General features: G+C 42.0%; 1 protein-coding gene across 3 annotated transcripts in view; it reads right to left on the minus strand.

Annotated features, from left to right (window-relative positions):
- pde4ba (phosphodiesterase 4B, cAMP-specific a) overlaps nucleotides 1–26618 on the minus strand; it is a 136443-nt gene that overhangs the window by 86600 nt on the left and 23225 nt on the right. Inside the window, exons 3-4 of one of the 3 annotated variants that reach the window (XM_069521674.1) lie at nucleotides 18655–18893; nucleotides 16876–16929 (exon numbers count right to left, since the gene is read on the minus strand). In XM_069521674.1, the coding sequence (XP_069377775.1) occupies nucleotides 16876–16929; nucleotides 18655–18893 (293 nt within the window). Of the gene's footprint in view, nucleotides 1–11139; nucleotides 11477–11560; nucleotides 12033–16875; nucleotides 16930–18654; nucleotides 18894–26618 lie in introns of those variants that run through there. The other 2 variants (XM_069521676.1, XM_020098510.2) reach the window with 2 other exon arrangements.

Below are 26618 nucleotides of genomic sequence, written 5' to 3' on the forward strand. Positions count from 1 at the left end.
TTTCTAGGCCACGGATTCTGAAATGTTATTCCAGCCAACCATTTGTCATGCCAATTAAAACTATGGTGTGTGTGTGTGTGTATGTGTCTGTGTGTGTGTGTGTGTGTGTGAGTGTGTGTGTGTGTCACACTTCTTAACTGGAATGTGTTCCTCATTAACTTCTCCATGAAGTTCCAAATATAATTTTTCTAATCTATATATTTTTTCTGTGTGCGCTCAGTCTGTGTTTTTCTCTCTGTGAACAGTATACCTCTATGCATGCATGACATGTATTTATGTCTGTGGATTTCCACTGCGCCCCCTGGAATGTTTTCTAATATGAAGTCTCTCCCACATGCGACTGAGTTATGTATCAAGTGAAGGCCCCTTCCTGGGAGGACTGAGCTGGTCCATTCTGTCCACTGATCCAGTGTAAAGCTGCTTTCAGACATGTGATGGGCTGCCGACATCTTCCTAAATTGTTCCAGGTTGCTGCATGTGAAAATGCTACTTACTTTCTTCTGTTTTCTGAAACTTAAAATGTCCAGAAATGTCTCAGTGAGCCCATGTGACATTACAGCAGGAAAATTCACAGCAAGCAAGCAGCTGTGTGGACGTTACAATGCCATCCATCTATCCAAATTGTAAAAAAATAAAACAAAGAAAAAGCTTTAAATCATCAGATCTGTGTCTACTCGGCTCCGCGAACTGGATGAAGAGCAAATGGATGATAACAACCTTCTCAAACTACTAATAGGTTTAGAGGGCACCTACAAGCCCATATGTTTGGGACAGATGCGTGTTTAAATGTCAGGCGCGATAAATTTGTAGCAGGCGATTAAGTTGACATGAAAATGTTAGGGATTGACAACACAGACAAAAACATCTAAATACAAAACAATACAATGAGTGGCTGAAATACAAACGTTTCAGCCACTCATGTGTACATGTAGGGCAGCGGGGTCATTGCAGAAGTCTGACCAGTATATGAAAAGGCCTTTCACAGTTTGCATGTGTTTAAATCCATGTGACACTAACTAAACAAGTGTTGCTAGAGAGCCAGGATAATGAACAGAGATGGACTGAAGGCAAAAGTCTTAATCATGAGACAGACATGATGGAGAGAGGGGGGAGGCGGCAGGTTGAAAATGACACACAGATAAAGTCTGGATAGAGCAAGTCTCGGTCTAATGCTGTTTCCCAACATTCAAGTCAACTTTTTAGCGTCCAGAGGATTTTGAAAATGAGAAGCACTATGTGGACTGATCTCGTGTGTTAAACCCCTGTAAAGTGGCACACTTGTTCTCAGTAACAGCCTGTTAATGTGTGAGAAGTCTTTGGCCTCTGGAGGCAGTGAAAAACAAACGAGACTCTATACTAGACAGCCACACAGACGCAGAAGAAATTTCCCTGCATTTATCCCTGACTGACACATGAATATCAGCACAAACAGCCCAAACAAAACCACCGCCTGCAGGGACAACGAACAACGAGAGGGGTCAACTAGAAGTGGGACACGAATCTGAGAGTGGCCATGGGACTTCAAAATGAGCACACCTATGGGAACCCACACTCAGTTACTGTCTGCACATGAAGGCAGGAGAGGCACAGAGACAGATAGAGAAGGTGACTTTGGACCCAAGATAAATTCAATACTGAGAAACAACAGCAGGTTTACCACAACGGGAACCTTCACGATAATGGCAGCAACTGATTCGGGAGCTGAGGTTTCTGCAGAGTCCCACTTACTTGTTGCACAGCAGAGATGCCCTGATCAGCTCTGACATCATCCTAATCCACATATATGCTTGAGTCATCCACCCATCAACCCTCCCTCCCTCCCCGACCTGCAGATCAACCACAAGTCTGCACGTCACTATTGCACAGGGGAAACAAACAGCCCATTCCAAACAGGCATGTTTAGAGCGGGCTCTGAACAGATTATTTCAATGCCAACAACCCGGCATGGACAACAGCCACATGCTGTCTGTGACCCTCAGGTCTCCATTATTTAACAGACACACATGCCACAAAAGAGGCAAACGTGTTGACACCTGACCCCCGACATTTGAGACTATCGCTCATAAACAAACAGAAACATTTCCGTGTGGACAGTGGTGATAATGGAATGATCTTACACCTCAAAATGTCACAATATTCACTGTGTCCTGTCGTTATTTGACATTGATTTGGTTTGCACAGTGCATGACTAAAAGACAACATTACTTTAAAGATATAGATACAAAATTAAACTTTATAACCAAACAAGTTGAGAAAAGTTTGGTGAAAAAAGCTTTCAAGGATCAGTTGCCTCAAGCAGCACACTTGTGCAATGTTTCGCCTCATTTCTACCACTGTTAACAGATAGATGGCTTCTTCTTTTTAAATGTTGGCAAGAGACATGTCTTAGTTACGATAAAGTGTTCAAACAGTGCAGCTGTAAACAAGGGTAACATCCACTGAGGAAGAGGATGCACTTTACCCCACAAGGGGTGATAAAACAATGGAGAACATTATTGCATAACAAATTCAATAAGAGTAACTCTGTATTTTATGTTTGTGTCAAGACGATGATGAACTTCAATATATCCATTGCTTACTTCTCTTTGGTGTCTCTATCACACACACTGAGAAACACACTGACAATACAACCATGAGCACAAACTAACTATAAACCCTTCCGCCTCTCTACAAGTCCAATTTTATTTACATCAGCGAGTGCCACACGCACGCACGCACACACACACAGCATCTCATACTGCATATCAGAAAGTGTGTGGGCGGTGGTTTCCCCATAGGCCTGTGGTGACAGTGAGTCAAGGAGACAGGAGACGTGCACACACATAGAAATAACAGACACAGATGCACTTGCTTTACATGCACCGAGTCACACACTCTGCTGCTAAAACACACACATAGATTATTACACTTGCTCAGCTCTGGTGCACGCAGAGGAAACTGATAAGTGCGGTACATGGTACAGGAAATTACCAATGACAGCGTCGACCATAAGGAGAAAGAGGAAGTAAACAAAGATTATGACAAGGACGATGAAAATGTGATAATGTGTGAATGTGTTGCCAAAAGCTTGTTTATCAGACACGAGCACAGAGATCCTATTGTGAGATGGAGTTTCAGACAGGGCACCTTGGAGCCAGACGGTTAACAGACACTGTTTCCATCCAAACTCCAACAGTGTCAGTGATAACCCAATTAATGACATTATTTAATTTATTTAACATTATACTCATATAATTTGAAGTTATACACTATAACTATTACATGGCTTTCATAGTTCTGCCATAGATTTACCTTTAGCCTCAGCGAACCCTCAGGTTCGGCTTTTAACGTGATTAAAAGGCCGAAACACCTGATGACGTACAACTGAAGATTATTATTGTAATTTTAACAACCAGTCTGACAGAGCTTAAACATGATGGTTACACAAGAGTGGGTAGAGTTGGTGAGTGCAATGTAGGTTGTATCAATCAAATTCAAATTCTAATGTACTCATATAGTACGGTATCACAACACACAGTTGTCTCTGTCCAATGCTGGTGTATAAACAAACAGTATGTAGATCCAGTTATATACAGTAATATAGTTGGTACATGAAGTTCAGTCTTTGCAGAAGGACTCAAAATTCACTTTACATAGTTAATCTGTGCTTAAAGACAAGTGTACTGTGTGTGTTAGGTGGAAAACTAAAAAACAAGAAAATATCTGATGAACTAACCTCATGAAGTTACAATTAGAATCATTTCACTTGTCCATCTAAGAATCTCGGGCCCTGTTTTCCTGACAAGATCAAAAGGTTAATGGGTCGCGAGTCTGTGCGAGGGACAAATGTTCTTTCCTATCTTAAATCTGTGCTCAACTCAAACAACTTCTGCAACAACAACTCCAGTTTCCTAATGCAGCGAGTCTGCGCTCATTCGATAAGATAAAGCACAGTGCAGCTCTGCCTCGTTTTTGCATCGCTGCACATTGTTGCCAGCTGAAAATAAAGACTAGAATGCTGCCACAATTCCTTTCAGTCAGTGTGACAGACAGCAATCAAGTGGAGAATAATCGCTGCTTCTTTCTTAGAGGGCACACAGAAATGTGTGTGTGTGGGGGTTCTGCTTACTTCAGCTCCTACCGATGGTGCTTTCGAGCTCCTGGTAGTGATGAACCCTTGTGCTCGTCTGAATGGGCTGAAAAGAATACACAGCTGGTACTTCACACACTTACACACAAAGGCATGGACACACACTATCATGAGTTACCATTTAATGACACAGGATGGAGGTATGCATGTCGCACACATACACACACATGCTTGTTCAGTCACACAGTGAGCAATATGTTATAATGGCAAAATTCTGCCCCTAAAAGCATAAAAGCTCAGTCTGAATAGGTGCATGGTCTTGCGACATATAAAATCAACCCATTATTTACCTCTGAACTGAAATGACAGCTAATTGCTCTGGTTCAATGTGCCTCAGTCTCGCCAGCTGCTTTTTTCAGTTGCCCTCACTTCATGAGAACAGTGTGCATCTCTGGGAAAGACAAATCAGTTTTACCCTATCCAAAAGATTTAAAAAGAGGGCAAATCTCATAAAGAGGTGGTTGACTTTTCCGATCCAGCAGCATAGATCGGAGGTCACGTATAAATGTATAAAATCAGCTAGAAATAATCAGTTTGAACGACGTCAAAAAAGGAGAGATTTTGCCTCTGGAGCTTCCAAACTTTCCTTCCAAAATGTCACATCATCATCCGAGGCTACATGGCAGGAGCGATGGGGGATGGGGGTTGTAGAGAGATGAGCACGGGGAGAGGGAGGAGGAGGAGGAGAAGAGGGGATGAGCATTGAATATAATGAAGACAAATGGGGTTTCCAATGTTTCCTGAATGCTGGTGCTAAAGGCCACATGTTTTCCCGAGACCCCAGCAGATCTGCCTGCAGCTCCAGCCTAGCAACAGAAGCTGAAGCCAAGTTAATCACACACGTACAAGCTAATCACTGTGGTTCCTACTTTCAAGTCCGTTCATAGTTAAATATTATATGAAAAGATAAAACAATCTTAACGCTTCTCGGAGATCTTAACTGCTGATATTCTAAAACTGACAGGATACTCCACATCGTGTTTAATCAAATGACTTCACAAAATATTAAATGGATGCTTTAGTACAGTTCCCACTGAGAATCAATCTCAAACTCTGCGGCACAGTAAGTGTTTTCATTGTTTATGCACTAATAAATACAGTTTTACAATAATGCTGGTCCGTCTCATGATAAAGTCACATGATTGCAAATAAAATGAGAGAAGCCACTCGTATGAGGTGAACACACAGTTAACTGTTTGACAGAGCTCAGGCTTTAACACTGAGAAAGGGGGAAATACAGTAACTGGGAAAAGGCATTCAAAGGCATTTTTGCCATGGTCGACCGTATACAAGGGAGTATAAAAGAGGCAGTGGTGGGATGACAGGCACTACACTTCATCAGTTAAATTCAAAGTGACAGCTGTGTAAGTACATGGTACAGTATGTTCTTTACAGTAGCTTAAAGCAACCACCAGGACATCCCGGGGGAAACAGTGGTTACCTTCCCATCAGCCCTTTACCACTGCATGCATAAAACTGGAAAACAGCTTCAGTTAATATGTTAGTGTGTGTGTGTGTGTGTGTGTGTGTGTGTGTGTGTGTGTGTGTGTGTGTCAACATAAGGGAGTTGTTTCACATTGTAAAAAATGTGAAATTGTTGACTCCCTCGTGTTTATCGAGAGGAGGATGTAGCTGTAAACCTGTAGCCAGGGCCGATCCTGTCATTACTGAGCAGTTAAAATGAGAATTTAATAAGCTGTGTGTGTAATGTGCTGCAAACATGTAAAAGGGTGTGAAACATGTCATCTGTCCGTCACATAAGATTGCACCCCTTTAAACCTTAATCCCAGCCAAGATAATCACATGCCAACATATTAACACACACACACAACCTTGAGCCATCATACTCCTTCATCCATCCGTAATAGTTAACTTTCTGCTCGGCTGGTTCAGTACAGCGAGACAGTAGAGAGAGATGGAGGTCGCTGAACCGAGTCAGCAGTAGGAGAGGAGGAGGAGGAGGGAGAGAGGCAGAGGGGAGGAGGTAGTCTGGATGCAGACCTCTGAATCACTGTCCACATCACCAAATTCATCAGTGACTCAAAAATGACTGATGTTGAAGGAACATTCCAGCCATTCAGCTCATTTACGGGACGGACACATGCATTGCTTCATTACCCATGATGTTAGCATTACAAGTCTATTCCTCTCCCAGAAGACTTGTTTTTTTTAAGGTACTGTAGATTTCTTGTTGGTTTTTTTGAAAAGGAAAATCACCAAAGTCAATGACAGTTATCGAAAGCATCTCCACCAAATACACTTTTCTGTGTCTAATGGAATAATGGTCATAGAAATCCTAAATGTGTAGGCTAACTTTGCAGCAGCAGCTAGCTGGTAAAGTAAGAGCTTTTTGTAGCGCTGACCCAAATATCCCTAAGCTTGGAAGCTTCTATTGCCACGGTAACTCACGGTGAATTCGTAGATAAATTGCTGCGTTTTTCACAATCGTTATTTGCGTAAGCTTTAATTGTTATTTGCATTCTCAGATGGAGTTTTGTGCATCACAGCTCTTATTTGAGATTTCCAGCGTTGACATTGGAACAGGCATACATGGCCATGTGACTGACTACGACGTAAGAACCTAAGCTAGCAAGACGTCAAAAAAGGTCAAACGTTTGAAGTGACTTTTAAAATTAGAAAGATGACCCCTCACAAGTCAAGTCTCGGATATGCTAAAGATAAATTGGTTTATCAGTTTGGAAAATCACATGAAAACTAGAACAGCTTTGCCGTCTTGTAACTGTGACAAGTTTCCTTTAACTAATGTGGCTGACGTTAATACAACCTGCATGCTAACAAAGTAAAACATTAAAGTTTGATTTTTTCCTCGTCCCTTCTTTTGAGGATTCACTGATCATTCTATTCATTCAAAGCCCCATGTTTTTTGGGACAGTACTAGCTTTGTGTCATTTAGGCTTAAATGCAACACCCACAGAATGAAGTGCAATGCTGTGCAATGCTGGCACTGTTTCCTGCTGTAGGGCCAGAAAGAAACTCACTACGCTAACGTGATTAAAGTAATATTAGTGTTTAGTTGGCACAAACACGCTGGCTCAAGCATCAATTATCATGTCAATCCTTCCCTGACGTTCATATAAAGATGAATTTGGGTGAGTCACAGTGCGAGTGGAGAAAAGACACAAATGAATAGCAGACAGAGCACTGGACGAGCTGCGGCTGTGAGATGGATATTTACTTTGACATTTAAACTAAGGTAAATAACTGTCTGCATCGAGCGACTTTTGCCAGGGCTGACACCCAGTGTGGGAAACCAGGTCTGCTATTTCTATGTTCGTGTCTCCCTCTTCTCTAAATACACAGCATGTGCATTTTCTTCCCTCCACCTCTTGCCTTCTCTTTGCTCCCCTGAAAGTCTCTGATGAACATCAACACACAGGAGGAAGCCAAGATCTGCATAATCCAAGTGAGCACAGTTTTCTACTGTAGAAAGTAAATAAAAAAAGGCTGAAGTGTTTTACATTTCACAGATATGTAGGTGTGATGATCTTTAGTTAGGTGTTGGGTAATGTCTACCACTTATATTTGCATTTAAGATTCATTAAATGTCAAAATTTCTGCTGAGGAAATAGAGCTTCTATTCCCATTTTTTCCTTTTGTCTTTTCCATTTCCCCTCTTCCTCCCCTCTTCCTATTCCCATGGCTGTTGCTTACTTCCCTCAGATCTCCCTCTCTCTCCTTAATGTGCTTTTTGTGTGAGTGGAAAACAGAGCAGTCATTCGCCTCCGCGAGGCCATCAAACATTTACGTCATGTGGTGCTTTGGAGTGCAAAAGAAGGGAAAGAGACACACAGGAGGAAAGAGAAAGGGATGCCTGCAAGAGAAAGAGGAAATAAGACAGACATACAAAGAAGGGAAGAGACAGAAAGAGTGAAAGTTGGGGAAAGACAACCACAGAGACAAAGAGAGTGTAAAACACAAAGGCAGGCAGACGAGCAGCTGAACAGCTCCGACAGAAGAATCATTGTCTGAGTGCCAGTGGGTCAGGAGTTCACCAGTGACTGGTCCACAGCAGAGCCAAATAATGCTACCGTGAGTAATAACAAGTTTGGTATTTAGACTCGGGTTTGGAAAACTTGCTGCATGTTCTGGATTCAGGATTGGCGACAGATTTTCATTTGGAAATCCAGACAGAAAAAAGAAAGTCCAGGCCTTGAACAGACAGAAAGATGGAGAGAAAGCAAAAGGTGGAACATTAGTCTGTCGGGTTAGATCATCTTCATCATATTTAATGGAGAGAGTACATCTGTCTGTGTTCACTTACATTTAAACAATTCTCATTTGAGTCAAGATAAATAAAAATACAGATTATTGAATGTATGATATGATTGTTCTTATCCAGTGGTTCCTATGGTTCTAAAGGTTCCATAACATGAATGAGAGCATAGACAAGATGTCTTCTGTACACTTTGTTACTGACCTTGTCTGATTTTTCTACAGTTAAATGATTTTTCTTGTAAAATGATAATTGTTCTATTCAAACAATTCATGACAAATGAGCTGACTCCATAAGGAGGTTAAGAGGTCATTCAATTAAGATGTATCATAAAAATCAATTGAAGCCTCTTTGAATACAGTGGATTTAAATACTGCAGCAATCATTGATATGGTGTCAAAGCTAAATCCTTGTAAATTACTTTAAACCTAAATTAAAATATTCTTTTGGTACTGAGAATAAGTGAGAATAAGTGCAATATATTAAGAAAAAGTAACCAATATTTGGTATTGTACCCCGCCCCCATCCAAAACTTATAAATGAGCATCTTTGCCGAAGGTTCAGCTCAGATGAACAGACAATTAGGACAGAAAAAAGTGGTGATACCCTGAATATTCCCAGGAAATGTGATTTTTGAGGCAAAAGGGTTAATAATATTTCAGGGCAGTATAGTGTAGCCCATTTACTGACATAAAAGAAAAAGAGCGCAGGGATTCATCTTCTAATCCTTCTGATTAATCATCTTTATTAACAAGATGGATCTCAAAACATCTTGCCAAAGGTCTGCAGTTGAATTATAGCCGGCTGCCTATAACATGTGGTACATGTGGTACATTGAGGGATTGTTGATTCATTGCCCATTGTCCTTATAAATAAAACCTGGCCTAACATATAATGTTTCCCTAATAAAACTACTAAAACACCTGATCCTGGTGCCATTATTCTCCCCGGCCTAAATGTCACGGCTCCCCTCAGGCTGCTAATGTTTCCCTCTGAGCTCTTTACCTTTATTTGCTCTCTTTAGCTTTTTACCTGTCACTCCTAGAATATTACAGTCAGTGAGCAGCGAGACCTCAGTGCCTCGTTCAAGGACACTTTATCCTGAACGTGGCCGTTAATGGGCTGGACTGGTAGTTAATGGCTAAAATGGGTGTGGCCACGTCCCCTGGTTTAAGCCCTTGTGAACCAAACAAGGCAGAGCTCACAACACTGAGATTTTTAAGGATTTCTCAATCACGCAATATCCCTTTTTCTATCCGGCGCCCACCCAACCCCCACAAATCCCCCTCTGTATATGCTCAGAAATAGGCTATACAATGAGATAAGCAAGACATGAGTCCCCATTCCGAGAGGAGAGAGAATAAACAGCTATTACAAATGCAATATGTGCACCCAAGAACCTCAATACGTGCAAATACAAACCTCGACATTTGCATTAACACACAGACAAAAGAAACAAGCACATATCTCTTTGCTGTCACGGCAGCTTCCTGTTACAGATTCATATCTGAGCTCATTTCCTTTTCCTCCCGTCTAACAACAGAGCGTAATGTTTCTGACCTGCCCCTTGTGACGAGCCTGATATATCACGTTACCACTAACTTGTGTATACACTGTGTGCATTAGCGGGCAAATGCTAATTCCTTCTTTTATACAGACGGTGGTTTTCGCCTTCACAAGCCTCACGGAATAATGAGCACAACAACATCCCCTGTCTGCCACTGCCTGCCTAATGTGAGCACATTTTACTGCTGCTTTTATGAGGGACAAGAGTCACCTTGAAGCTTTTGTAGTCAAATCACAGCAGCAGCTCTTTCCCCTCGCCTCTAATCCATACATTGCATAACATAGCAATCCCTCCCTTCCCGGCGGGTATAGAGCCTAAAATAATGAGGTAGACTCAGGATAAATTATTAATTTAATATTGAGGTTTTTATTGAGGATAAAAAGTGAATATATGAATTTTTGATGTTATGACCTTGTTTAATTGAGAAAAGCCAGATTTACAGAGCGTTTACCAAAGTTGCATTATGTATTGAGCGATTTTTGTTGAGTGTTACGTAGACATCCATTTCTTTCACTGGGCCTGTGAACCAGAAAAGGTTAAGAACCACCAGTCTTACATAATGCACCTAACATCACTGCAGCCATCCAAAACAAGGACTGATCCCCACACACACACACACACACACACTCACATCACCCAGGTACAGGGCAGACATGCACTACATCAAAATGGAGGACGGGGCAGACTGCTGAATATGATGTTATGCTATTATGTAATCGTCTAACCCAGTGACAAATCACCAGGCAGCAGCCCCATCATACATTTTTGACCCCACTCACCAGGAGAAAACTCACGCCTCCCACTTTTCTTTCTCCTCATTTTTTTGTCATCCATCTCATTTCCTCCACCTGTAAGTTATTTTTTCCTCACTCCCCTCATTTGCTTGTCTCTCTATCACGTCTCTATCTCTTCTCAGACGTGACTCTGTCCCATCTCCCAGCTCTCACTCTTTCTTTTCTCCAACCATTCACTCTTCCTTGCTGTCACCCTTAATACCCCCCCGCTCCCAATTCCCAGACAGTTTAACCCCATTATGTCTCAGCTGTTTCCCATTTCCATCCACATCCTTTCACTCTCAAGCTTATCTTCCATTACTTTCGTCCGTTGTCATAATCTTGCATGCACTTCCTCTGCACATCTCAAACCTATTTTCCACTGCTCCCCCTATTTTTCAATGACCCCCACCTCCACCTCGACCCTAGGCCTTACCAGGTATGAGCCACGGTGAAGCGTCGCCTCTGTCGGATGCTCTTGTTGACCATGAGTTTCCGAAAGAGCCGAGGGGAGCTTCTCGGAGACAGCTTCGGGGACGTGGCGCCCCTCTTCCCTCCCATCACGCCTGGCATCTTGGGAGGCTCCAGCTCCAGGTGCATGTGCTCCTTGAACGTCCGGATGCAGGAGTCCATCTCGACGCTCAGCTCGTTGGACGACATCCCCACAGGACGTGAGTTCAGCTCTGTGAGGCAGACTTAATTTCTCTGTCAAATTCTGCCCAAATTCAGGCCCACCAGTCCGTCATGCACAGCTAAATCTGTTCTTCTCTTGCCTTGTCCAGAAACAGAGAGGAAGTTGTGGAGGTAAAACTGAGGCTACCTCACACACAAATGAACCCAGGCCAGATCACACATACCTTTTCGTTGTTCGGGTATACCCTCCGTCTTCCCCCTTACCCCCCCGTTCTTCAGGGGTTTAGGGATTATCCAGCCAGCAGTCGTGCCCTCTTCCTCTCTTTTCTTTCGGCTCATACACCGTGATTTCTCTTGAGGGAGCTTTACCCACAGCAGGGTCACGCTCAGCTCCTTCCAAGAGAGGAGAATTCCTCTTTTCAACACTGCTCCTCTTCCATCTCCCTCCTGGTTCTGGTGTCTGTTAGGTGCACACCCCTGCAGCGCTCTATCCCTCCCCTTGTCCCTGTGTCCCTCTGTCTCTCGGACACAGCTGATGCCTGCTGAATGCACACCCCAGTACCAGCTCTTCAGCCTCAGTCCATCAAGGCAGCTTGATGTTGGAGGATCTCCCTAATGAAAGATTCAGAAGGGCTGAAAACTGCTCTCTGCCTGCTCCTGTCTTGCTTTCTCTCCATCCATCACTGCTTGACTGAACCTCCTCTCTCTGCAAACACCCCCCCCAGGCACTCCCGGTGTGGCAGAGAGGGACTCCCACTATGCTGAGCCTCCAGTCAGATTCCCCTTCACTTGCAGAGTGAGAGCAGCGAGTGGAGCACAGCAGAGTGCAGCGCAGCGTGCGAGGCAAATGCTTCACTTGCTGTTTCATTCAGAATATACACAAGGAGCTGAGAGCAGGCACGCAGTGAGCTCAAGCCACGCCTCCCCTGTCGAGGATTGGCCGGTGGCCGTGGTGACGACAGGCAGGCAGGCCCGGTAACAGGTTGTCAGATTCATTATTTATTTTTTGTTTAGCCGGGATTTGTGGTAATGTTGCTGATGATGTTGTGACCTTTAGTGAGGCAGGAGACTGGTGAGTGCTGGCCAAGAAAAAAAAAAGGCAATTTGGAGAGGAGATAAAAAGCAAACAGCTTAATGGGCAGAAACAGACACCGCTTAAAGGTCAACTGATACAAATAAACACGCAAGCATGCAAATGTGCCAGTACATAAAAACATATGTACTTACTACACAAAGTTTATTAGATTAGAATCTAACCTACAACCCCCCGTTGCACACACTCAAACTTTTATTCATCCATAATTCTGTCTGAATAGAAAGAATCCAACCATGAGATTGCCAGCATGTGGACACACACACACACACACACCTTTCCTGAGGGATGAAAGACACAGAGAGAGGGGAAATCTATCGAAGGTCGAGAGACTGCGAAGAAAAATCTCAAAAGGAACATCAGAAGATGCAGAATGGCAGCGTGACGAGTATTGGAAATGTGAGCACTTGCTCGTCTGCTCTGGGGACTGATTTGTTTTGGTTGTGAGTCACTGACGATTGTAAGACATCGAAGCTTGCAGCTCCTCCTCGCTTGCATGCTCGCCAATAAACCCATTGAAAATAGTCTTTTCAGAGCGTGTATATAAAAGGAGAAAACACTTGTAGTAAGACGAGGCATCAGGAGGAGTGAGACGGGCTCGAGCACGTTGTTGGTGGTTTAGAATCAGTCAGTGATGCGTGGCATTCCCTGGCTCTTCTCCACCCTGTCTATCCTAGTTTAGCACAAATAATTAAAGTTTCACTGGCAGACAAAGCACTGGACATTGAGGTAAAAAATATAACTGACTTGTCTAAGCTGCTTTTAGAGATGCACTGAGCTGTGGACTGCCAGCCCCCTGATAAAATGTCCAAGTGAGCCCATCTGAGAATGCAGCTGGGAAATGCACCGAAAATTCACTGTGAGCAAGTGGGTGCGTTTATGACTTTTCTGACACGCGATGGACAATGTCCTGCTGCGTTCTTCAGAGCTTATTGGCTTGCTTTCTTTTGCAATTATTGGTAAACACAAATGCTGGTGAGAATGTCACAGCCCCTGGTCTTACACCAACCAGTTAACCAACAGGAACCTGGTTCTAAATCAATCTTTCACTTGTATTTTAAGGGGGAATTATTAAGATGTTAATATGCTGCTACAGAGTCGGGAGGAATGTCTGTAGATATTGAGATGAACCGTAAGATAAGTAAAAAGAAAAGAACTTGCAAGAGGCACTCTGAGGATATTCAGGGGATCATTAGACATAAAGACAGTTCACTAAAGGCCAAGAGTTTTTGTAGCAGGAATAGTCAAAGGACAGCCAAATGTACAGGGATTTATCCTCTGGGGAGCATGAATGAGTTCACGCCTGTTAAAGCCAACATGGTGGACTGACTATCCAAACAGCAGACTTCACTGCAGCCATTAGCACAGTTAAAGAGAACTTCAAATAGAAAAAGACCCAGGAGTCCAAAGGCTGCTGCTAAATATATATAATAAGAAAGAAAGTAATAATGACCAGAAATCACATGTAAACAAAATCCTAAATGTCATCACTGCCTCTCGCTCTTTACTGAGCTGTCTGCACCAGAAAGGGGGTGGGGGGGGGGCAAAAGATGAATGAAAAAATATAAATGATAAAGGCAGGCAACCAAAGAGATTGAATTTGAGAGTGACTGGGTCATTTCATTAAACTCAGCTTTTTACATCCCTGAGGGCTTAAGTGAAAGCTCATAACACAGATTCACAGCACAGATAGAGCGGAGATATACAATAGACCCTGCAGTCAGGAGCTGGCAGCCCTTCACTGCTGTGTTACTTGATCTAGTGGACCACAATATTGAGACCTGTGGGATGAAAGCATGAGGAAAATCCTGCATTATGTTTAGGTATCTGGGACAGTGAAGGTCAAAGTCAAATCAAGTAATATTAAGTTATCGTCAACAATCTGAATTCCTGATAAAAGGAAGTTGTTCCTGAAACAATTTGTTTCTTATTAGTTGAAATTCTTTTTTTAACCATATTATCTTCGTCCGTGTTCTCGTGTAGATCACAGCAGACATTTAGGCGAAGAACATCGCTTCGAGTCGAATTTGAATGTCAGGCCTTACGGACACTTGGATGACACCACAGGAGCAGTATGGAGGCATTCTGTCTTTTTCTTCTGTAGTTCTTTAACGTTTGAAGAATCTGTTGGCTGCAACGCTGAGTATCTCAAACACTTCACCCACCCGTCCATCAGCATAGTGGTGAGTAGATAATGAGTGAATTTTCATTTTTACGTGGACTATCGCTTTAATGTAGCATCTCTAGTGACATACAAACCTCTCTGCCTTATTTCCTCTGTCTCACTTCTGATAAGTGAAAAATAACAGAGTATTGAGGCCCAGGATAACAGACACAGTCATTGATTGTGATGTGAGGAAAAGCTGAGAAAGAAAAGACATGAGCACAAAGAGAAAGGAGATGAGTGTCAAGGACAAGCTAAAAGGATAGAAGACGAAGGTGTGCATTATTTATCCATTCGAATTATATGCTTGGGATTAATGCAAATATTTTCAAAGGATAAGAGCTTATAGAAAAGGAAAAGAAAAGAGAGAAAGAAGGCAGAGAATGATAGCAAATATCATACAGGTGGTTTGTGGAGAGTTATATGGTTTGAAGGTGACCTAGTTAATATTCCTTCTGTGTGGAAACCTAGAAAACACAGTAAATGTGACGTCTGCGACAGACTTCTCACTGGAATGTTTCGGGATACCGCAGCACGAGGTAAGTTATCCCATTAAATATCCTCCAAACCAAAATAAACAAGCCTGAGTATCACTTTTAATTCACACTTACACATGAGAGGATTGTCAGCAACACAAACTGACAACCAGGAGAGCAGCCAAGGTAAATATGACAGATTAAACAAAACACTCCCAAAGCCGTTGAACAGGACGGCTTGTTAGAAAACTGTGAAAATCATGCAAAACCTATTCATCAATCTTCGATTTACACTTCTTTTCCAGGGCAAGTCCATCACAGTCTCATTTAGAGACAAACAACCATTAACGCTCATTTCAAATGTACTTAAACAAAGATGAAACACTGAAAAGCTTGTGAACGTGATGAATCTTCATGATTAGCCTCAGTTTACTTCCTTATGATTTCTTACTTGTTTGTCTTGTTTCTGTTGATGTTTTCCTAAATCATGAGCTGATATTCAAAGTTGCACAATAATAACTAAGTAAAAGCCTGAGGGGGTGTTGAACACTTTTTAGACACCCTTCATGGCTGAAGCTGCAGATCGGGAACCAAGCACGAACACAAACGTAATCTTGATACATAATTTGTCTGGTTTGGTCTCCGTGCGTGCTGAAATGAAAAATTCAAGATCCAATTTCTGCTCACTTTCTGTGTGGATTACTCACACCCACACAAAAGCCGTCTGGAACACCAGCATAGAGGGCAGCACTCGACCAACACACCGTACAAAGGAAGTACACGCAGTGCAGACAAGCCTTAATCTGACCGGTGCCGTCCTGACTCAAAGTGAAAAACACATCCAGACAGAGAAATCAGGTTTTGAGAGGAATCTGAAATGATAAATTCCAGTCATAGTGTGAGATTACTTCAATATACAGTATATGTGTGTGTGTATATATATATATATATATATATATATATATATATATATATATGAGTGAGTGTGATTCTTTAGTACGAGGACAACTGGAACTATAGTGACACCATTAAGCAAAGCAACTTTTCATATTTAGAGCATTATCTTTTACGTGTGCTCCTCTCTTCCCTGTTAGTTTTCAGATTTTAACTTAACACGCCAAATTGACACGAATAAGAGACGGAACATTTGTCTCTAACTCAATTTGCAGGTTTAGAGAACATGATAACGTTGGTACTCGGAACAAGAATAAATCATATTTCAGGATTACTCTCATTCATTCACATAAAAAAACAGTTAATGAAGTAAGGGCGAACACCAAATATTGGAGTCCATGAACATATCCGCTGACACTGTTTCTGTTTGCACTGGCTTTTTTTAAGCAGTGGCACCAGCCCACCCAAATGCACACAGGCACAATTTCAACAATTAATCTGCTCGGTGATTCTGAGCTCTGGAGCAATTGTGTGTATCAGCAGGAAACATAATTGAATCCCAAAATAACTTAGTGCCACCTCCGCCTCCTTCCAAACAGCAGTGGAGGCACTTAAATAAGTACAAGTAGAAAACAAGGGTAGGAGAGATGATGCTGATTACTCGTGTCGCACACAGATAACAGACACATAAAATGCACCACACGCACATCTACGAGCTTCACTGGGGAAGAGAGTGATCAGACTGGAGGTCCTTCAGGAAAGGTTCTGCCGACCCTGACGTTCAGCAGCACTGATGCCTTCAGGGGACATGGTGTGATGGCTTTTAAATGAGAGGAGGGCCGGGAGGGAGCAGCACATCGAGGGAAACATATCTGCCTCTAGCACCAGGGTTACTGACGACACACATCTCACCTTCTATAAAGTCTGCGGTTGCCCGAGCTGAATGTGCGGCCGCCGATAAACTCACTGTTAACAGAGAGAAATGGAAGTCATCATCAGATCTGTGAGAAATGATGTTTTTCAGATGGAGGAAAACAAAGTTAAGGTCGCGGAGCACCACAAGACTCCAGAACAGCTTTGTAGAGTCTCAGAGAGTTTTAGGTGATTTATTCTCCCAACATGTGGTGTTGTCATGCTGGTGATGAACAGAACAGATAACACGTCGGTGCAGATTCTCCCACAGGTGTTAGATTGGGTTCAGATCAGGTGAATGAAACGATGATTTGTGTCATTTCACACTCAAAAATCCTTAAATCCCACAGATGTGATTTTATGATCCGTTTTCCCTGAGATCAGTTTGTGAAAATGTGTTAGTGTGCACAGTCATCACACTCATTATCACACTGCCCTCCTCAGGTAGAAAGACACATTGCAGCTATTCAATTCCTGAAGGGATTTGAAAGATGGGTGAGTTTAGGGCATTCAAATTATTCAAAGAAGCTAAATCTGGTCTCTGCTCAATGTGCTCTTACACAAATTAGATTTTTAAAGCAGGTCAGAGGTTAGAAAAAAAAGACCCAAATATCGAAATGCTCTCCGACATCAACACTTCATAATCTACAAGTTACACAGACGTGCAGCCCACGTTTTCCTTCAGCCCTTATTCATCTAACTGGAAGGAATGAAACACCTGACAACTCTTATTAACGTGTTACTCAACTGGTTAGATCTTTATTAACGTCCAACGCACACACACACAGACACACACACAGACACACACACAGACACACAGACACACACACACACACACACACAGCAATCAGGAGTAATTACCAACTTAAGTAAAAGCGGATCGGAATTTGACACGACCGGACAACTGGCTGCCTGCCAACAACTGGCCATTTGCTGTTTGTGTTTGTGTAACCTGAAACATTCTACCTGTCGCTGTGAGTGAGTGTGAGAGTGTGTGTGTGTGTGTGTGTGTGTGTGTGTGTCTGAAGTCACAGTGTATAAATAATGAAAGACGGCAGCGTCTTCTCAAAGGGCTGAATGCAACATGACAGATCAGCCACTGATGCAGAGAGTCATTGCCATAAGTTTTGTGAAGTTCAGTTAATGCTCAGTGTGACTGGGGAAACCCAGGCTCTATAATAGCATAACTTTGTCTCTGATGATTAACCGTTGAAATTGCATTTGATTAACCTTCGAGTGGCCACTAACTCACTTCAAAGCTCTGAAAAAAAAAAACCTTTACTAATCAGTTCACTGCTGTGCACGCGTTCTTCAGAGGCTGAGTTCTGTTTCATTCAGGAGGAAGCTTTTCATTGAATGGCTGATGTACGTCAGAGGGCACATTCGGACAAAGTAAACAGAACGACAGCACATTATCCACGAAAAGAAAATATGAAATCCTCAGATCACCGAACTGAACTCATCATCTGTGTCACAAGATTTTAATCACTGTCTCTACAAGTGCCCTGCCAAAGGTCTACACAGCTTTCACTCACTGTACAAGGACAAGATATCACACTGCGATGGCCCCAGCACCCAATATTAATGCAGTGACACCTATTCTTCTCTCAGACACAGACTGAACTCTGTTGTCTGTTGTCTGAAGGGCCCTTTACGAGAACTCAAATACAACCACAAAGTGAACAATACATCTCCTCCATGTCAACTTCTCGAGAAGGAAGTTTGAAACCACGGATGTTCAATACAAGTGATTTTACATCTGTGGTGATTTTCACTGACCATTCAGGATCAACCGGCGTGATGTCTATCCTGGGAGGGGCCCAAAACGGCAGGGAGGTCGGCCTGGCCATGATCTCCTCGTCGGGCGTCCGCGCCCTTTCCCCCTGACGCCATGACAACGGGGGAAGTTGCAGGTTGCCTGAGAAACGGCGTCGGCCCCGCCGCAGGTCGACCCCCAGCGTGCAGGACGGAGATGTAAATGACTCACTGAGGCAGCAGTCTGGAGGCTCTTTGCTGTCCTGAGGGTAGAACGAGAGGGAGGAGAGAGTAGAGACATCACGACATGAGATCATAAAGTTTAGAATATTCATTCAAAGACCCTTTTGCCTAAGATGTTAAGAAAAGGGCAGAATTGAATTCATCAAAACCTAAATCTCTTCACGTCTAATTCTCTTCATTTCAAGGTAAATCCTGTTTGCCCACTAAGGGGCGCCACAGGCTCGTTCCTGTCTGATACAGGCTTTAGAGCGCAAAGATTCTTCATTCTGCTTATTAGTAAACAAAATCAGGACCCTTCTTCCCACTGATCATCCATTTACCCCATTACGTCATATCAAGGCGTAAAAGATTGTTTTCTAAAGTAGAGTGAGTCAAAACTGTCTTTATAAGTTTTTCTGTCCATCCGTCCAAAGATTTAAGCCACTTCTATTTAAATATAAATGTATCTGCAGAAAAACAGAGTTGTTCACTTTATTAACATAATTCCCACATGTTATTTTTTTCCTATCATCCCTTCTTCCCTCATCCCTCCTCCACTCTTTCCTTCTGCTTCATTTAATGTCTTAATTTGTCTTTCCACGCTTTAACATGTGCTGCTCGTGGCAAACAAATCACAGGGCATGAATTGCTGTGTTCATTCCTCGGCTGCAGTCTCATCTACACACGTCTGAAGGGCAAATGTGCAAATGAGCAAGAGACGCAGAGTGAAGAGGAACATGTGACTGCATTTGGTAACGTGTGGAAATGAAAACAACGCATGTCTGCAATAAGAAACACGTAAATGAAAGTTAAACTTCCCACTTCTGAAAGGCTGTGAAAATCAACCCTGAAGCTGTCTGTCACTTGTCTCTGTTTGTTGTGTTGTGAGTTTGTGTTCACAGTTTTTCAGTTTGTTTATCAAGCAACTTGTGAATTGGTCAATGTCAATTTTTCTTTATTCTGAACAAAAACGTGCTTTTATTAATCTTGTAGTTTCAATGATTTCAGTGATTAACAAAGCATCAAAATGAATCATAAACAAAATCAATGAGCCAACTGAAAGAAAATGAATCAGAACCTTTCTGATAATAAACAATAATGCATCATATTTTTTAGAAAAAATGCCAAATTTGCCCCACTTACATATTCTCATTGTTTGTCTTGTGTATCAGTAAGGATAATATCTAATTAAGACAATTATGATGGGCACTTTAATATTATTAAAATATTTAATGATTTTTTACATCCAAATTTGTTCTTGAACTTGTGCTATTACTGTAAAAATAAAAAAGGCTATTCGCAGTCAGCAGTGGCTTCAGGTATAAACAACCAAATAGTTGTATTTAATCTGTTTTTTTGAGTTTGACACCGACTGGGTCTCCAGTAGTAAGAAGTCCTTCCAGTAAATACAGCCTCCCACTCCGAGTCCCTCCGCTCCTCTTGGCTCGTTGCCTTCCTCCACCTACTTGTGGCGTCTGTGCATTAACAACCCGACTCCACGCTGCCAGAGATCGTGATGGAAGCATCACAAACTCCATTCATTGTGAATTCATACTTAAGCTCACTTTTAACTGTGTGGGTGGTGACATGTTTTCCCTTGGGGCTTCCCATAGCGACAAAAAGAAATGCTGTGTTAATAGAAAATAAGTTTACAGAATACTTGTATTCTGGCAACCCCAGTAGTATAGTTACAATTTAATTTCAATACAGATATTTTTTAATTGTTAGTGCAAGGGTTAGTTAGTTAGTTCAAACTTATTCCTGTATTCATTTTCTAGTGCTTTGATGTCTGCCATGTGTTAAGTAGATTTGTACTGTGGATGTTTTTATTGTCTCCGTCCAATAGCTGTGTCCACACTGAAAATAGATTTTCCTCTGGGATGATGAAGTCAACCAACCAATCGTGTCAGCCTGCAGAGGCTCGTCTGCAAGTGACGGTGAGGCAGCTCTCCGTGTCTTTGTTGTAAACTGAGTTGTTTGCTTTGAACACAGATTGTCTCCATTCACTTCCAAGTTTTACTCATCGTATAAAATACTCATTTAAAGATGTTCTGTACTTGGTGAAAATTAATACAAAAACATAATAAGCATACCTGTTTAATTTAAACAAGACTAGACTCAACAAACCATAAACCAATAACATTGGAACAACTGACGTTCTGATTTGAGATAAATACAAACTTCTGCTCTTCTTTTGGCCTGACTTCTATGATAAGATAAATAAAACTTTATTGATCCACACACTGGGGAAATTCACTTGTTACAGCAGCAGACAAGTCAGAATGAGTTAGACAAGAGAATAAAAATATAAAAGGGAATAGAATACAAATAAAAATACAGAATATGTAGATAATATACGGCTTTCACTACACAAATATCGTTTGTTTAGAAATTGAGTAAAGTAGAAATGTTATTGAGTAGGAATGATTCTTAACAAATGAAGAGAACAGAGCTGACGGATGGATCTGTTCAGCTACTGATTTTAAGGAGTGTACAAATACAAATAAATACAAAGCAGTAAATATAACAGTGAAATAAAAATAGGCTAATCTGCAGCGCCCTCTTAAGTCTTGAGAGAGAACAAGAAATAAACAAACAAGAAAGGACAAAGACAGAAAAGTACTGCTTCCCGATGGTGAGCTGAGATATTTGCCTTGAGAGCTGGACGATCATGGGGAGAGACAACAATAGTTTTTCTGTGACAGCTCAGCGAGGCGGTCGCGTGGTGGAAAGACGAGGAGAGATATGGGAGCGATAACAACAACGCTGTAGAGCAGAGAGGATGAATAAAGGAAGGAGGCTGGTGGTGTTAGATAAGAGACGGCTGAAAGAGAAGAAAAAACACAGCAGAGTGAAGGACGCTTGTTTAACACTCAATATCATGTGGAAGTCATACGTCTGAACAGATGATGATACTTAGAACCATCCTCTTAATGAGTGATGTGAAAACAGCTTCCATCTGTTCAAGGTCAGTGTCACTGACTTTTGATTGTTTTAATTAACTTTTGTTGAGTCGCCCTGGATACATGTTTATTTGAATTCATCAACTGAGCCACAAAACTTAACAACTCCACAATCCATGAATCATGATCCCCTTACAGGAAGAATGACCACATGACACCACGGTGAAGCTTAGCAAAGACAGATTTTTATATAACCTCCCCCTCCTTCCTTTCTCTCACAGGTAACAGAGCATTTCATCGACCGTAAGAAAAGAAAACAACTGTGAGTGAATTGAAAGTAAAAACCAATTCAACTGGTCTGACTCATCAGACGCCAAGCTGTGACCAGGTTTTTAATCACGCTTTTCAGAGACGGAGAGGTCCAGAAAGTCACAGATGCAGAAAGTGCAAATGCAGAGAAGTGATTTGTCTTGCGTCAATTTAATTATGTTGGTAGAGCAGGTTAGAAATTCATTACTGAACAGGAAGTGACAGTAGCAACACAAGCTGAATCATATTTTCCAGATGAAAAGGATTATTCAGAAAAATATCACCTTGTATCTTTCCTACTCATATGACTGCCAGACCCTTAGTGATGAAGCAACCCGAACAGGCAAAGTACCAATAGACCAGACCATAGCTGTAAACCAGCAACACCTCTGCACCACTCCCTCCTAAAAACACAGGGGGTGTTGCAATAGGGTGGACAATTGCCTGGGGCCCCGAGCTAAGATGGGAACCTTCAGTTCAGTTGATGTCAAAAGATTAGCTGCAACATTAATGTGTGTGTGTGTCAGGAGTGGGATGTGTCAGGTGCAGACGTCCATTAGCCCATAAGCAGCACTACCCACATTGCCTCTTGCTGGGAACACAAAGTACTGAAGCCCTGACACATTCATTAGCCTTATTACTCTCTCTGTCTCACACACACACACACACACACACACACACACACACACACTGGAATTCTTGTACTTTTGTCTTACACTCATTTGCATAATGCGTGTGCCAGCCCCCTAACCTTAACCATCACAAGTAAATGCCTAACCCTAACCTTAACCTAATTCTAACCCTAAAACCAAGTCTAAACCCAAAAACAAGCCTTTGAAAATGTAAGGACCGCCCAAAATGTCCTCACTTCTCAACATCAACAGTACACACACACACACACACACACTAGAAGTGAGAACAATGTCTGTTCACCTTCCTTTGCACTTGGTCACAAGGCCTGAGCTGCTGCATGAGATTTATAGAGATACCACAATGTACCTTTGCAGCCTCAAAAATAATCAGATCGTACAACACATATGTGCCGCAGCCTTTTGACACTGTCCTCACCAGAAACTTGTCTGCGTTGGTCAGGAACCTTTTGCTCTCACATAATTTACGACTGTCTTCTACAGAAAAACAAACAGTGCAGGTTAAAGTCCTCTGTGTTCACAAGAAGAAACAAAGCGAGAGGGAGCCTTATACCACGGCAAGTTCTTGGAAGGACACAGGAGACTGGGATTTGTGTTCTGTCTGCTATAAATATTTGTTTTATTTTTACCAGGAAGACAAATCTTTCTTAAAGTGTAAAGGGCTGCTACCTAAAAGTCAGAGACGCTGTGCAGTGCACTTCTTAGTCATGTTGGTCACCTGCAGAGTGAGTTCTCACTAAAATCACTCTGCCGTGTCAAGACGTCCTCTACCCTCAGTGAAGATCTCTGCAATGGGGACAGTCAGGTGTGACACTGGACCACATGAGAACCACAAGAGTGAGATGGTTCAACATGATATTCGTCTCCAGCTGTTTAATATCTGATGTTGTCATAGTTTACAGGCATTACCTTGATGGGTATCGAGTTAACTATACTAGTGCAGATCTAAACCTGCCTGTTTGGAATGGGCTGTGTCCTTGTCCTGTGGTAATGCTGGTTGCACCTTTCTGTCGGAAACTGTAGAGGTGACCTGCAACAATTTAAAGAACCTTGAAGCTGCGACACCGCTGCTGCATAAAGTGTTCCCCTCTTTATTCAGTGAAGTTCAGAGAAGCTCAACTGGAGAATTTTTTGTTTCTGCAGCCGTGTCGTGAACGTTGTCAACAACATTTACGTTGATGAGTCCCGGGCAAGATCACAAAAATCAAAAATTGTGTGTAATGGAGAGAACATTTCTCAATTAGCTGTAACCTATATAGGCAGTTCTATCAGCTGACATATACACATGTTGTATTTCACACACATGCCATCTTGACTGGCGTCCCCCCCCCCAATCTCTCACCCGCCCCCACCGGAACACTCAAATCCCCCTGCACTCTTGCCATTTGAACACCGAGGCAACGAAACAATGGGGAGGAAATGAAGAGATGAGCTGAGAAAACAACACCTGCTTCCCATCAGTTACACAGAGGGAGGGAGGACGGAGAGGAGAGCGAGCGAGAGGGGAGCAGCAAGGGAGGAGGGCACAGCTGGAGCAGGGCATGAGGGGGAGGACTCGCAGAATGGGGTGAGTAAAGAAAGCAGGAAAGAAAGTGAGAGGAGCGGGGGGGGACTGGAGAGAATGAAAGTGAGATGAGTGAGAGCAACTGGGGGAGAAACTTAAAGAGACTGATTAGTATCGTATGAAATAAGACGTGATCATCTATATGCGAGAACAGCTTCCAGCAATGTGCATCTTATATCGTACATACTGAAACTTTTCTACAAGAACAGAAACACCCACTTATAAAATCAGAGAAACAATGATAATGGCCTGGAAGAGTCACAGATTTGAAATGATTCATCAAAGGTCGAACACAATAACTGGATTTACAAAATGTTTTCGTGCAATAAACAGAGCTCTTAAAGTAAAAGACCATTTGAGGACTAATAAGTCCATGTTTAATTTATAGGCGGCTAAAAGTGATGAAATATTCCCCTGAGGTTGACAGAAGAACAGGATATTAATAAAACTGTTTGGTGAATTATTATCTCTCCTTTCATTCTTTCGTCATCATCCTTCTCTTTATCACTGTGATATAGCCTGATCCCTGTGTCTCGAGACGAGAAGAAATAAATTGCCTACTTTCCCTCTCTCCGGCGAAGCACGTGACATGTGATAAATTTAGTTTGTCAGAGAGTTAAGCACAAAAATCATTTGGTGTAATTTGCCAAAGGCTGTGTTGAAGAGATTTCAGCTTCATTTGTTTAGCATCCGTGTATGGGGCAGTTTATTGGAGAGACAGTGGAGATGGAATAAAGGATGAGAAACAGATTGTGATCCATCTGGAATTCATTCTGTTCTTCTGTTCATGTTTTGTGTTTCTAAGAATGCCCCCCCCCCAGAACAAGCTATTTATATTCTTATATTCCACCCAATGTTAGAGTTTACTCCATAACAGCATCATATATTTTACAGATTATTAAATAAATCTAAAGCAACAAATCATTTAAATATTTTAAATCTGGCTCTGGGAACATTTATCACCATTTTCTGTCACCAAAGGAATTGATAATACATATGCTATTACTTAAACATGGACGCAATCATATAGAACATTGAATGAACATGATACCAATTATGGGTTGAAAGACAGGTATTTGGTAAAGAATGGTTCAAAATATAAATTTTAAAAAAGATTTGTGGTCAAGTATTCAACAATTAATCTGGAAATTTTGATAATTACGTGATCATCATAAAAAAATGCCAAAGAAATGTTTGGTTCCAACTTATCAAATTTCACATTTTGTTTCTCATATATGATGTTGAGCTGAATTTCTTCAGGAAAAGTAAGGTAAGAAAGTCCAGAATCTCAAACACTGTCAGTGTAAGAAAAGGCTTTCAGATACTATTTTTCGAGTGCACCACACTGGCAACATAACAAGAGGACAAGCAAAGAATGACAAAGCATGAGCCGATAACAGCGTCAGGCAGCAGACTGACAGGAGCAGTGCCAGAGGTCACGGGACAGAAGGGACGGGTTACTGTTGCTGTGGTAACCAGCATCCCTCCTCCTGACCGGCCGCTAAAGACAAGGAGGGCGGAGGAAGATCTACAGTGTTTGTTGAGACAAATATAGACAGTCAACAACATAAAGAAAACGGTGAGTTAAAAATAGGCCGTAGCGGAGATGAGGAGAAGATGCGAGCATTCAACTGTTGCTGTCGTGGCTGGCTATGATTCAACACTCAGCATCTAAACTCTCTAATTGGAGAATGAACAGCTGTTTGGTCTGACCCCCGCTCGCTGTCAATACAAGCTCAACTGCCAGAGAGGGAGAGACGGAGGGTGAGTGAGCTGAAGAATGACAGAGGAAGAGACGGCAAGCTCAAAGAAATGAGAGAACTGACAGAGAGATGCAGTAAGAGGGATGAAGAGTCAGTAATTCCCTCTAACATGAGCATCTCACCAGGACAACACTGCAGGATCCATTCACGTTTCCTTTCAGGTTTAGGCACAAAAACTAGTTAAAATAAATATTTCAGTGAATAACATTTATCATTTCCTGTCTGAGGTTCGATTATTAGATCAACACCACTCTCATGAGCTGGAAAAAGGACTTGGGGAAATTAACTTTAGCATGAACTTCTGCACTTTATGTCAGTATCTTTGACTTTACTGAGACTTAATGTCATAAAATACATGAGTCCGACGTGTTAAGGTGGTATAGATGATTTTGTGAACTTCAGGCCAAGCCAGACTACCCATTGCCCCCTGTTTCCAGTCTTTGTGCTAAGCTAGGCTAACCACCTCCCACTTTCAGATCTACATTGATATGAGACTATTATCCATCTTCTTATCTATAACTTTTAAAAAGAGAGTGAATAATAAACAGTTGCTCTAAGTTCAGATTTTTTTGTCAGG

Source organism: Paralichthys olivaceus, chromosome 3 (assembly GCF_024713975.1).
Source record: "Paralichthys olivaceus isolate ysfri-2021 chromosome 3, ASM2471397v2, whole genome shotgun sequence".
Lineage (NCBI taxonomy): Eukaryota > Metazoa > Chordata > Actinopteri > Pleuronectiformes > Paralichthyidae > Paralichthys > Paralichthys olivaceus.